Genomic DNA, 14,536 nt, shown 5'->3' on the forward strand with positions numbered 1-14,536 from the left:
ACCATTCCAAATACACCCTATAAACTAGTCCTCAAGGTTATCCTTGCCAGTGCAATTTGTCCACATTATATGATGATTATAATCATCAATCTTATAAACACCCATTATTTCTTGATTTATATTCTGTCCTACAGTATTTACACTGTTAAGAGGCCTCGACACAATTACCTCTCGTAGCTTCCAATTTCTTTTCCTGACCCAGACTCTTTCCAGGTGAGTTGCTTCTACTTCTTTCAATGTAATACATTGCATATAATGTGCCTAATATTGAAATCTCATTTCCAATCAACACTGCAGAGAGCTGGATAAATTTAATGTATGATAGGACCCAATAGAAAGCAATGGAAACACTTTAAAATTGGGTGCAGCTAACATTAGCTTTTTATATTGTTTAAACTTGTTATGTTCCCACAGGATTACAGAAACTTCTACTGAACTGTAATCGAATATCTCTTCTCCCAGAAAACTTGGATCATTTGCAAAATCTGGAAATTCTATCCCTGGAGAGAAACCCATTGGAGAAGCCATTAGATGAAATATGCCTTCAGGGAGTTTCTGCCATATTCCAATACCTACAGACAAAGAAGATCCAAAAGCTCAATGCAACAAAGGTTCTGGGAATTGTATTGTTAAGATTTAAAAGTAGAGCTGCAAAACACTCAGGTTGTTAGCAGCACTTCCTATTTGGTGTGATTGCTATAATCCCCAAAACCAGGGTATAAAACAGATTCCCTGGGCTAATTACTGCCCAGGCAGTCCTGGATTAAAAGGGAGAACAATCATTCTGAGATAATTTATTTAAATCTGTATCTAGTCCAGTGATCCAGACTGGGCCCAGGGCCAATACCTCACACAGTGATGAACTGTCCAACCTGACATAGATTATGGGGTAGAGGAAATCTGCAGAGCAGAATTTCAGTGAGTGGATGAAAATAAATGAACTGTGTGGAAGTGGGAAATAGAAAGTGGAACAGTCGGTTGGCAAGTCAGGAAGTTGCAGCTATATAAAACTTTGGTCAGGCCATATTTGGACTATTGTGTGCAGTTCTGGTTGCCCCATTACAGGAAGTGTGGTAAATTGGTTTATTATTGTTACATGTACCAAGGTACATAACTGTTTTAAAACTAATCAAATTATGGCCACTGGTCACTTCAGACAGAAGCACTTCAGACAATTGCCCAGCATCATTTCCCAAGAGGAGGCCGAGTATTGCCCCTTTTTACTGGGGCCATCTGCATGTTACTTGAGAAAATTTTCCTGTACATGTCTGCACTGGCCATGATCCCAATTTTAACTACATATCTATCTATCTATATATATTCAATATTCTCCACGAGCCTCTGTATCCAACATATTCTCCGCAACTTCCGCCATCTCCAGTGGGATCCCACCACCAGGCACATCTCCCCTCCCCTCTCTGCTTTCCGCAGGAATCGCTCTCTCCACGACTCCTTTGTCCGCTCATCCCTCCCCACCAATCCCCCTCCAGGCACTCATCCCTGCAACGGTCCCAAATGTTACACCTGACCCTACACATCCTCCCTCACCACTGTTCAAGGTGAGACAGTCCTTTACATGTGAATCCACCGTTGTCATTTATTGCATCCAGTGCTCCTGGTCCAACCTTCTCTACATCGGTGAGACCTGACGCAGATTGGGTGGTCGCTTCGTTGAGCACCTTCGCTCCATCCGCCGCGACAGCCGGGATCTCCCAGTGGCCAGCTATTTTAATTCCACTTCTGATTCCCACACTGACATGTCTGTCCACGGCCTCCTCTACTGCCACATTGAGGCAAGATTAGAGAAACAACACCTCATATCCCATCTTGGGAGTCTCCAACTTGACGGCATCAACATCAATTTCTCTAACTTCTGGTAACCCCTTCCTCTGTCTCCACTTACCCCACCCCCTTTCTTTTCTCTTATCTCTCTGGCCCCATTACCCTTTCCCCTCCCCCACCATCACGACCTGCCCATCACCCACATCTTCCTCAGAGGTTCCCCACCTTCCCTTTATTCCATGGTCTACTGTCCTCTCCTATCAGATTCCACCTTCTTCAGCCCTGTGCCTCTTTCACCTCTCACCTCCCAGCTTCTCACATCATTCCCACTCCTTACCCCCCCCCCCCCCCCACCTACCCATCTTCCCGCCCCCCTCACCTGGACTCACCTATCACCCACCAGCTCATGCTCCATCCCCTCCCCCCACCCTTTTATTCTAGTTTCTTTCTTTCCAGTTCTGATGAAGGGTCTTGGCCCGAAACGTCGACTGTTCATTTCCCTCCATAGATGCTGCCTGACCTGCTGAGTTCCTCCAGCACTTTTGTGTATTAATCCATATTCTTCCATTCCCCTGCTTTTGAGATACAGAGGAATCTTGGGGTCCAAGTCCTTAGCTCTCTGAAAGTAGCAACACAGTAAGGTGATAAAGAAGGCATACAGCATGCTTGCCTTATTTGGTTGGGGCACTGAATGAAGAAGTCATGTTGCACCTAAGTAAAACTTTGGTTAGGCCGCACTTGGAGTATTGTATGCAACTCTTGTCACCCCATTATAGGAAGGATGTGGAAGCTTTGGACAGGTTGCAGAAGAGGTTCACCAGGATGCTGCCTGGATTAGAGAGTACGAACTAAAAGAAGAGGTTAGACAAACTTGGGTTGTTTTCTCTGGAATGTCAAAGGCTCGAGAGACCTGATAAAAGTTTATAAAGTTTGTGGGATAGATAGGGTAGACAGTTGGAATTTTTTTCCCAGGGTAGAAGTGTTAAATACTAGCAGGACTAGCATTCAAGGCGAGTGGGGGAAAGTTTAAAGGAGATTTATGAGACACTTTTTATATAAACAGTAGTAGTGTCTGGAGCGCACTGGCAGGGGAGGTGCTGGAGACAGCTGTATAAAACTTTGGTTTGGTCACATTTGGACCATGAACAGGCAGGGAAAGGAGGAATACAGACCATGTGCGGGAAGATGGCAGTAGGTTAGGATGGCAATAATGGTCAACACAAATGTCATAGGCCAAAGGGCATGGTCTTGTCTCTACTGTCCGATGATCTAGGTTCTTTGTGAATGAAAAACACGATGATGCTGGAGGAACTCAGCAGGTCAGGCAGCATCCGTGGAGAAAAGCACGCGGTGAACGTTTCAGGTCAGAACCTTTCTTCAGGACTGAAGATAGGAAAAGGAGAAGCCCAATATATAGGAAGGAAAAGTACAGCAGTGATAGGCGGACAAAAGAGGGGAAGCAGGGTAGGCACAGGGTGGTGATAGGTAGATGCAGGTAAGGTACCAGGAGAATTCCAAGTGCAAACTGGAGGAACAGCACCTGATTTTTCCATCTTGGAACATTGCTCTCTTATCTGCATCTACCTATCACCATCTTGTGCCCACCTGCCTCCCCTCTTTTGTCCACCTATCACTGCTCTGCTATATATTGGGTTTCCCCTTTTCCTATCTTCAGTCCTGAAGAAGGGTCCTGACCCGAAACGTTGACCGCCTGCTTTTCTCCATGGATGCTGCCTGACCTGCTGAGTTCCACCAACGTCATCGTGTTTTTCATCTAGATTCCATCATCTGCAGTCCTTTGTTTATCTAGGTTCTTTGTTCTTTCTCCTCCACCCCAAAAGGCAAAAAAAAAGGTGAAAAACAACTTCCAAGCTGAGCCAAGATCACAGACAGAAATCAAGTTAGCTGAAATTGTAGAATTCAACACCATGGTCTCCTTTACAGTGGAGAAACCAAACACAAACTGGGCAATGGCTCTGCTGGAAACCCGCATTCAGTCCACTGAACCTTCTGCTGCCTGCCACCTTAAATCCCCATCCCACTCTGCTGTCTGTCTGTTGCCTCCTGTACTTAGACCATAAAACAGTACAGCACAGGAGCAGGTCCTTTAGTCCGCCATATCTGTGGCGACCATGATATCAGTTATCGTGATATTGGTATTGGTTTATTATTGTCACGTACTGAGGTACAGTGAAAAACTTGTCTTGCATACCGATCATACAGGTGAATTCATTGCACAATGCAGTTACATTGAGTTAGTACAGAATGCATTGATGTAGTACAGGTACAAACAATAACAGTACAGAGTAAAGTGTCACAGCTACAGAGAAAGTGCAGTGCAGGTAGACAATAAGGTCACAACAAGGTAGATCGTGAGGTCAGAGTCCATCTCATCAAATAAGGGAAGCATTCAATAGTCTTATCACAGTGGGATAGAAGCTGTCCTTAAACCTGGTGGTATGTGCCCTCAGGCTCCTGTATCTTCTACCTGAAAGAGGAGAGAAGAGAGAATGACCCGAGTGGGTGGGGTCTTTGATTATGCTGGCTGCTTCACCAAAGTAGCAAGAGGTAAAGACCAGAGTCCAAAGAGGGGAGGCTGGTTTTCATTATGTGCTGGGGCTGTGTCCACAACTCTCTGCAGTTTCTTGCAGTCCCGGGCAGAGCAGTTGCTGTACCAAGCCGTGATGCATCCAGATAGGATGCTTCCTATGGTGCATCGATAAAAGTTGGTGAGTATCAAAGGGGACAAACCAAATTTCTTTAGCCTCCTGAGGAAGTAGAGGCACTGGTGAGCTTTCTTGGCCATGGCATCTACGTGATTTGACCAGGACAGGCTATTGGTGATGTTCATTCCCAGGAACTTGAAGCTCTCAACCCTCTTGACCTCAGCACCATTGATGTAGACAGGTGCATGTACACTGCCCCCTTTCCTGAAGTCAACGACCAGCTCTTTTGTTTTGCTGACATTGAGGGAAAGGTTGTTGTCATGACACCAGGTCACTAAGCTCTCTATCTCTTTCCTGTACTCCGACTCATCATTGTTTGAGATACGGCCTACTATGGTGGTATCATCTGCAAACTTGTAGATGGAGTTAAGAGCAGAATCTGGCCACACAGTCATGAGTATATAGGGAATAGAGAGCTGAGGATGAAGCCTTGTGGGGCACCTGTGTTGAGAATAATCGTTCTGGAGGTGTTGCTGCCTATCCTCACTGATTGTGGTCTGTTGGTCAGAAAGTCGAGGATCCAGTTACAGAGGGAGGTGTTGAGTGTCAGGTCTCGGAGTTTGGTGATGAGTCACATCTGCCTGCTCATGGTCTATATCCCTCAATTCCCTGCCTGTTCAGGTGCCTGTTAAAATGCCCTTTAAAAGTTGTTGTCGTTTCTGCATCCACCACTTGGTGAGGCCACAACTGGAATATCATGTGCGGTTCTGATTGCTCCAGATTAGAAAGTTTGAGATTGCTGTGGAGAAGGTGAAGAGGTTGTTACTGGGGATGGAATGTTTCAGTAATGAGGGGAGACTGGATAGGCTGGGTTTGTTTTCAGTCCAGCAGAAATGGCTAAGTGAGGACTGATAGAGGTATGAAAAATTATGAAAGGCATAGATAGGGTAGACAGTGGGAAACCCTTTGCCATGCAAGCAGTGTCAATAACCAGTGGGCATTGGTTTGAGTTGCAACATGTTCAGAGGGAATACAAGGCAGGACATTTTCACTTAGAGGCGGTGGTGGAGACTCTCACAACTTAAGTATCTAGACCAACTCTCGAGGTGCCATTGCCAAACCAGGTGCCGATAAAAACAGAAATGGTATGAGACAGGAGCTCGCAAAGGTTGATTAGAGTAGGTTGTTTGTGGCAAAGGGACCTCTGGCGAATGGGAGGCTTTTAAATATGACATGGTGGCCATCTTAAAATGCATGAAGGTAGACAATTCTCCAAGAGGCTAGAGAAGGAATTGTGGGGTTGATTAGGGGTTTTCAGCGTGGCCTTGTGCATGGGAGATCATATCTTGATTAAGTTTTTTGATGACGTGACCAAGAAGATCAATATGTGCCTCAGGGATCAGTGCTGGGCCCATTGTTGTTTGTCATCTGTATCAACGATTTGGATGAGAATGTACAAGGCATGGTTAGTAAGTTTGCCAATGACAGTAAAGTAGGTGGTGTAATGGACAGTGAAGGTGGTTATCAAAAATTACAGGGGGATCTTGATCAGCTGAGTAAGTGGGCCAAGGAATGGCAAATGGAGTTTAATTCAGATAAGTGCAAGGTTTTGCATTTTGGAAAATCAAAGGAGGGTAGGACTTTCACAGTGAACAGTAGGGCCCTGCAGAGTGTTGTAGAACAGAGGGACTTTGGAGTACAAGTACATGGTTCCCTGAAAGTGGAGTCACAGGTAGACAGGACGGTGAAGGTGGCTTTTGCACTGTGGCCTTCATAGGTCAGGGTATTGAGTATAATAGTTGGGAGGTCATGGTGGAGTTCTACAGGAGGTTGGTCAGACTGCACTTGGAGTATTGTGTTCAGTGTTGGACACCCTGCTCGAGGAAAGATGTTATTAAACTGGAATGAGTGCAGAAAAGATTTACATGGATGTTGCCAGGACTTAAGGGACTGAGATATCGGGAAAGGTTGGGCAGGCTAGGACTATTCCTTGGAGCATAGGAGATCGAGAGGTAATATTGTAGAGGTGTATAAAATCATGCGGGGCATAGATAGGGTGAATGTGCTCAGTCTTTTTTCCAGGGTTGGAGAATCAAGAACTAGAGGGCATAGGTTTAAGGTGAGCGGGGAAAGATTTAATAGGAACTTGAGGGGCAACTTTTTTAACACACACAGGGTGGTATCCATGTGGAATAGCTGCCAGAGGAAGTGGTAGAAGCAGGTATAATAATAACTTTTAAAAGACAGTTGGACAGGTACACGGAAATGTTTAGAAAGTCATGGGCCAAATGCTGACAAATGGGACTAGCTTAGATGGACATCTTGGTCGGCGTGGACCAGCCATTGCTTGTTGTATAATGTGATTAGTCTACGATTTGATGGGCAGAATGGACAGGTGGGCCAATAGGCCTACTCCCATCTTGTACAACTTTATAACATGTCTGTAAGTTTCTGATGAAGGGTCAATGACATGAAACATTATTTCCTTCCATGGCGCTTTCCTGATCCATGTGTTCCTGCATTTTCTGGTTTTTATTTGTAATTTGTGGCAAATTTATAAGCCTGTTTCTTGGATGTGGCACTATCTTGAATAGGTACCATCCATCGTACGCTCAGAAATCATGTCTAACAAGAGACTCACTATTAATTCCATCTTCTTTCCTTTGTCCAACAGATCCAGGCTTGGTGGCGTGGCTTAATGGTGCGGAAGGAACTGGGTCCTTTCCAAAATTTGTTTCCAAAGAAAGACAAGAAAGGGAAAAAGGACAAGAAAAATATAAACAAAGGAAAGAAAAAGTAATAAACATTAGAAACTGTGAAATCAAATCACATAAAATAGTGGAGCTTCTGATGTTAGGCCTCTAGTTTATGGACTTGGAAGGAAAAAAAAACTACTGATGCGGCACAAGTCTGTAGTTGCTGGGTGTTATCCTGCTGCTTTCTGATAAAGTACTCGCTATCTCTTACTTGTGGGCTAATTCTGGCAACGCAAGTAGCGACAAGGAAAACTTGGAATATTTGGCTAAGTGGACTGAGTTTCAATGGGAGACAAGAGAAAAGCATTAGTAAAATGGTCTGCTCCCCCGTTAAGACATAGTAAATTTGGGTTTGGTTAGCAAACCAATCACAGCATCTCATCAATTAACTTTTTATTGAAGTAAGAGGAAAAAAAATAAAGTTTTTGCAGTGCATACAATGTAGACGGGGCAAAAAATACTTCTGTGCAGAAGTTGTTAATAATGTCATCAAACTGCACGGACTTGCCAATATCTTGCTCAGATGCCCAGTCTGAGTTTTATCAGAACCACTCAGCTCCATCAAGGCAGCATATGACAGCAGGGTTCCTCAGGGAGGTGTAGGGCCCATCATCAGTTGTATCAGTGACCTTTATTCGACCACAACATCAGGATATTTGTTTGGTGATGATTGCGCAACATTTGTAACACCTCAGAAACTATAGCCCATGCCTGCATGCAGTAAGACCTTCACGCTTTCTTTTTCACACAGAAAGTAATGAATGTTTGAAATTCACTATCCAAGAGAGCTGTAGAGGATCATTTGTTGAGTATAATTTAAGACAGACATCAATAATTTTTTTAAACATTAAGAGAATCAAGGGAAACAGATTTGGCCTAGGAAGGTAGCACTGAGGTAAAAGATCAGCCATGACCTTGGTCGCTGGCACTGTAATAGCATTACTGCTACACTACCGTGCCTGCCCCACAGGTGCCAGGCAATGAACAACTCAGATGCACTGACAGAAAGATAGCTTGAGGACAGGACTGTTGTTATTGTTGGGAATTTGGATCTTCCAAACTGTCTGACTATACAGAAAAGCAAATTAGTATGAAAGGTTTTAATGTGCAAAAATAACAGGATTAACAGTGGGGTATTTCAATTCACGTTATTAAAAAAAAACAAGAAGGGTGTAGATTTAAGGTGAGAGGAAGGAGAGAAAGGGAATTGGAGGAGTAAGGTCCACCCCAACACCAGAGTGATTGATATCCGAAATGCACTTCGGGAGGAGTTGGTGTAATCAGATGCAATGTCTAAGAGGCAATTAGACAGGCACTTAAATCAGCAAGGATACAGACCCAGTGTCGATGGGCTAAAAAGTTGACATGGACATGCTGGGCCAAAGTGCGCACTGCTGCTGTACAACTCTGACTAATATTAACTGGGATACAGAGGCCACAGATTTCTTAAATTGCAATCTGGAGAATTTATTTAAAGCAATTATTCAACTAGATGGGATGAGAGTGGGATTCCATTCTGGATTTAGTTTCAGGGAATCAAGGTAAGCAGGTGGAAAGTCTTATTGGAAAATTTTTATGGCATTAATCATAATTCACCAAAAATAAATAAATGAACCAAAACCATTGAGCTATATTACTAGAGCAAGCATTTTGAATGCCAATGATATGCAGGCATCTTGACAAGTATGGTAGGGTAGCCCTGCATACTCTCCAGCTTCAAAGACTGTTTCAGAATGGCCACATCAAGTTCTCCCACCCCTTCCAAACCTTATTTTCTCCAGTATCTGCATCCTATACAATTATTCTTTAATGGAGCGTGATAGTGCCACTTAATTTACCCACAGCCTCGTCAACTGAGTGTACAGATGAATTTTGGAGGAATGGAAGGATGTATTGAACCAGAATCAGTATTAGGACTGAATGGTGTGGAAGGTTACCTAAAGTTGAATTACTTTAACCATGACTGGGTCAATTTTTAAATTACCGGTGATTTGTATTAGTCCACGTCCAGCAGTTCACCTTTCAATGTTTATTTCTGACAGACTAATACGTAAAATGGATATTCCGCTGATTTTGCTTGTTGAAGGTGTCCAGAAGCTCACATTGTGAAGCAGTGATGACCCAGTGGTGCATCCCCAATTCCAAGAGTGAGGGAAGCCGAGACAGACAGCAAAGTAGGACAGCCAACCAGGGGCTGCATTCTCGATGACTTAAAGGCATTAGGCCAATGTCCAGTTCAGAGAGGGCCTTCAGCCCATTTATTTCCTGGAAAAACATCACCCATGATTGGTCATCGACTGTGTTATTATATGTTAAATGCAGCATTTCGAGGCTTGATAGAAATCCGGCACATGAGAGGGACACTAAAGAGAAAGCAAAGGCTGGAGTGAGTTAGATCTTTTTTGTCCCACATTTCATGAGGGAAATCTACAGATTGAACTTTATGTCTCTTCTCCCTAGCAGATACATTATAGTCTCTGCAACCTTGCCTGTAGTACGTGAAAGAAACAAAGCCTAACTGCATGCGTGACACTCACTCTCAACCCTGCTGGAATCAGTAATCCACTGCACAGTACACATATCAGTGGCTTATCATGCTAAAAATCAGACATTTAAGAAGATATTGCTCAAACTCAAAGATATAACCTGATGAGAAAGACAAGGATGAACCATCTTTGACAAAATAATGAAGGTATCAAGTTGAAAGCACACAAATTTGCAAAGACAGGCCAGAAGATTGGGAAATGTTTGTAAATAGCAAAGGATGACTAAAATAATATATTTAAAAAGGGTAAAGTGGAAAATAAAACAACATAATTAAAAGCTGTGCCGAACATGTCCCTACCCTAGAAATTACTAGGCTTACCCACAGCCCTCTATTTTACTCAGCTCCATGTACCTATCCAACAGTCTCTTGAAAGACCCTATCATATTAGCCTCCACCACTGTTTCCGGCAGCCCGTTCCACACACTCACCACTCTCTGAGTAAAAAACTTACCCCTGACATCTCCTCTGTATCTGCTCCCCAGCACCTTAAACCTATATCCTCTTGTGGCCACCAATTCAGCCCTGAGGAAAAGCCTCTGACTATCTACCCTATCAATACCTCTCACCATCTTATTCCTTAGAGTGTAGGAGACTGAGAGGTGATTTTATTAGCGGTATATAAAATTATGAGGGGCATAGATAGGATGAATGCACCCTTTCTTCCACTGCAGCCCCCCCACTCCACTGTGTTGGGGAATCAAGAATTCGAGGGCATGGGTTTAAGGTGAGGGGGTAAGATTTAAGAGGAACTTGAGGGGCAACCTTTTTAAAAAAAAAACATGACATAGGTAGACAGAAGGATGAGGTCCTGAAAAGTGAGTTTAGGGAGCTAGGCAGAAGGCTGAAGAACAGGACCTCAAGGGTAGCAATCTCAGGATTGCTGCCAGTGCCATGCGATAGTGAAGGTAGGAATAGGAGGAGATGGCAGATGAATGCGTGGCTGAGAAGTTGGTGCAGGAGGGAAGGTTTTAGATTTTTGGATCACTGGGATCTCTTCTGGGGAAGGTGGGACCTGTACAGAGAGGACGGGTTACACCTGAACCCGAGGGGGGCCAACATCCTTGCAGGCAGGTTTGCTAGGGTGGTTCGGGAGGGTTTAAACTAGTTTGCGAGGGGGATGGGAACCAGAGGGGTAGGTCAGAGGAAGAAGGGGATGGGGAAACATCAGATCTAATGTGCAGAGAGGCTTTGAGGAAGGAGAAGCAGAGTACAGGGTACAAAAGTAGAAAGGTGGATGGGATAAAGTGCATTTACTTAAATGCAAGAAGTATCAGGATTAAGGGTGATGAACTGAGAGCCTGGATAAGTACATGGGACTATGTTATTGTGGCTCTTGCAGAGACTTGGCTGTCACCAGGGCAGGAATGGATATTAAATATTCCTGGTTTTCAGTGTTTTAGAAGGGATGGGGGGGGGGGGGGGGAGAAGAGGAGGAGGGGTGGCAATACTAGTCAGGGATACTATTACAGCTGCAGAAAGGGTGGATAATGTAGAAGGATCCTCTCTAGAGTCAGAATGGGTGGACGTTGGGAACAAGAAAGGAGCAGTTACTCTACTGGGAGTATGCTATAGGCCCCCCGGTAGCAGCAGGGATACTGAGGACGAGATTGGGAGGCAGATTTTGGAAAGATGCAAGAATAACAGGGTTGTTATCATGGGAGACTTCAACTTCCCAAATATTGATTGGCACCTGCGTAGTGCCAAAGGTTTAAATGGGGCAGAGTTTGTTAAGTGTGTCCAGGACGGATTCCTGTCACAGTATGTTGACAGACCGACTAGAGGGAATGCCACATTAGATCTAGTATTAAGTAATGAACCGGGTCAGGTGACAGATCTCTCAGTGGGTGAGCACTTGGAGGACAGTGACCACTGCTCCATAACCTTTATCATTGTCATGGATAAGGATAGGAGCAAAGAAGATGGGAAGATATTTAATTGGGGAAAGGCAAATTATGAGGCTATAAGGCTAGACCTTGAGAGTATAAATTGGGATGACATTTTTGAAGGGAAATGTACTATGGAGATGTGGTCGATGTTCAGGGATCTCTTGCAGAATATTAGGGATAAATTTGTCCCGGCGAGGCAGAGAAAGAATGGCAGGGTGAAGGAACCATGGGTGACAAGAGAGGTGGAACAACTAGTTAGGAAGAAGGCGGCAGCATACATAAGGTGTAAGCAGCAAGGATCAGACAGGGCTCGTGAGGAATAGAGAGTAGCAAGGAAGGAACTTAAGGGGCCTAAGGAGAGCAAGGAGGGGACATGAAAAGGCTTTGACGAGTGGGGTAAAGGAGAATCCCAAGGCTTTTTTCTCGTACGTGAAGAGCAGAAGGATGATGAGAGTAAAGGTAGGTCCGATTAAAGACAAAGGTGGGAGGATGTGCCTGGAAGTTGTGGAAGTGGGTGAGGTTCTCAGTGAATACTTCTCTTCAGTATTCACCAAGGAGAGGGGTCTTGATGACGCTGAGGAGTGTTGGTAAGGTTAATGTTCTAGAGCATGTACATATCAAGAGAAAGGATGTATTGGAGCTTTTAGAAAATATTAGGACAGATAAGTCCCCGGGGCCTGACGGAATATTCCCCAGGCTGCTTCACGAGGCGAGGGAGGAGATTGCTGAACCATTAGCTAGGATCTTTAAGTCCTCGTTGTCCACAGGAATGGTACCAGAGGATTGGAGGGTGGCAAATGTCCCCTTATTGAAAAAAGGTAGTAGGGATAAGTCCAGGGAATTACAGACCAGTGAGTTTTACTTCTGTGGTGGGCAAGCTGTTAGAAAGGATTCTAAGAGATAGGATCTATGAGCATTTAGAGAATCATGGACTGATTAGGGACAGCCAGCATGGCTTTGTGAAGGGACGATCTTGCCTCACAAGCCTGATAGGGTTCTTTGAGGAGGTGACCAGGTAAATTGATGAGGGTAGTGCAGTAGATGTGGTCTACATGGATTTTAGTAAGGCATTTGACAAGGTTCCACATGGTAGGCTTCTTCAGAAGGTCAGAGGCCAAGGGATCTAGGGAGGCTTGGCCGTGTGGATTCAGAATTGGCTTGCCTGTAGAAAGCAGAGGGTTGTGGTGGAGGGAGTGCATTCAGATTGGAGGGCTGTGACTAGTGGTGTCCCACAAGGATCGGTTCTGGGACCTCTACTGTTCGTGATATTTATTAATGACTTGGACGAGGGGGTGGAAGGGTGGGTTAGCAAGTTTGCAGACGACACAAAGGTCAGTGGTGTTGTGGATGGTGTGGAGGGCTGTCAAAGCTTACAGAGGGATATTGATAGGATGCAGAGCTGGGCTGACAAGTGGCAGATGGAGTTCAATCTGGAGAAGTGTGAGGTGGTACACTTTGGAAGGACAAACTCCAAGGCGGAGTACAAGGTTGATGGCAGGATTCTGGGAAGTGTGGAGGAGCAGAGAGGTCTGGGGGTTCATATCCACAGATCACTGAAAGTTGCCTCACAGGTGGATAGGGTAGTTAAGAAAGCTTATGGGATGTTAGCTTTCATAAGTTGTGGGATCGAGTTTAAGAGCCGCGAAGTAATGATGCAGCTTTACAAAACTCTGGTTAAGCCACACTTAGAGTGTTGTGTACAGTTCTGGTCACCTCATTATAGGAAGAATGTGGAAGCATTGGAAAGGGTGCAGAAGAGATTTACCAGGATGCTGCCTGGTTTGGAGAGTATGGATTATGAGGAGAGACTAACGGAGCTAGGGCTTTACTCATTGGAGAGGAGGAGGATGAGGGGAGACATGATAGAGGAATAGATAGAGTAGACATCCAGCGCCTCTTTCCCAGGGCACCAATGCTCAATACAAGAGGGCATGGCTTTAAGATAATGGGTGGAAAATTCAAGGGAGATATCAGAGGGAGGTTTTTCACCGAGAGTGGTTGGTGCATGGAATGTGCTGCCTGGGGTGGAGGCTGATACGTTATCAAGTTCAAGAGATTGTTAGATAAGTATATGGAGGAATTTAAGATAGAGGGATATGTGGGAGGAAGGGGTTAGTTAGTCTTAGGCATGGTTTAAAGGTCTGCACAACATGGTGGGCCAAAGGGCCTGTATTGTGCTGTATTGATCTGTGGTTCTATGGTTCTATAGGGTGGTATCTGTTGGAATGAGCTGCCAGAGGAAGTAGTTAAGGCAGGTACAATAACAACTTTTAAAAGACAGTTTCTCAGGAACATGGATTGGAAAGGTTTAGGTTATGGACCAAACACTGGTAAATGGGACCAACTTGGATGGGGCATCTTGGTTGGCAAGGACCAGTTGGGCCAGAGGGCCTGTTTCCATGCTGTATGACTCTTTGACTAAAGTGGTGTTAAGAAAGAAGATCAGTCACAACCTTGATCGATGTAGGTGCAGGGCCGAAGGGCTGGATGGCTCACTCCTGCTCTTTTTTCTTGTTCTTAAAGCAGCAGAAAAAAAAGAGCATTCAAAGTGCAGGAGTAAAATTAAAAAGGAGTTTAGGAAAGCAAAGATAATGGATAAAAAGTACTGGCACACAGCAGTCAAAAGATGTGTGTTGTTCTGGTCTCCACATTGCAGGAAGGATGTGAGGGCTTGAGAGAGGGTGCAGAAGAGATTCACCAGGAAGCTGCCTGGATTAGAGGGTATTTGCTATAAGGAGGTTGGATAAACTTGAGTTGTTTTCTCTGGAGCGTCAGAGGCTGAGGGAAGACCTGATAGAAGTTTATAAAAATTAGGCGAGGCGTAGATAAGATTTTTACCAAGGAAAAATTAAAGGAGATTTACTTGGCAAGATTCCATTCCCCCCGACAGAGTTGCAG

At 44.6% G+C, this 14,536-nt stretch overlaps 2 protein-coding genes across 4 annotated transcripts in view; one reads left to right on the top strand and one right to left on the bottom strand.

Moving 5' to 3' along the window:
* Window positions 1-9,181, top strand: part of LOC127571774 (leucine-rich repeat and IQ domain-containing protein 4-like) — a 33,489-nt gene extending 24,308 nt beyond the window's left edge. For 2 of the 3 annotated variants that reach the window (XM_052018467.1, XM_052018468.1), the window contains 2 exons: window positions 415-611; window positions 7,123-9,181. In XM_052018467.1, the coding sequence (XP_051874427.1) occupies window positions 415-611; window positions 7,123-7,248 (323 nt within the window). In that variant the 3' untranslated portion in view covers window positions 7,249-9,181. Of the gene's footprint in view, window positions 1-134; window positions 214-414; window positions 612-7,122 lie in introns of all 3 variants that reach the window. The other variant, XM_052018470.1, reaches the window with a different exon arrangement.
* A 62-nt stretch (window positions 9,182-9,243) lies between these two features.
* lrrc31 (leucine rich repeat containing 31) overlaps window positions 9,244-14,536 on the bottom strand; it is a 54,914-nt gene continuing 49,621 nt past the window's right edge. Inside the window, exon 9 of the mRNA XM_052018471.1 lies at window positions 9,244-9,567. Coding sequence (XP_051874431.1) covers window positions 9,248-9,567 — 320 coding nt within the window. The 3' untranslated portion in view covers window positions 9,244-9,247. The remainder of the gene's footprint in view (window positions 9,568-14,536) is intronic.

This window comes from Pristis pectinata, chromosome 6, assembly GCF_009764475.1.
Source record: "Pristis pectinata isolate sPriPec2 chromosome 6, sPriPec2.1.pri, whole genome shotgun sequence".
Classification (NCBI taxonomy): domain Eukaryota; kingdom Metazoa; phylum Chordata; class Chondrichthyes; order Rhinopristiformes; family Pristidae; genus Pristis; species Pristis pectinata.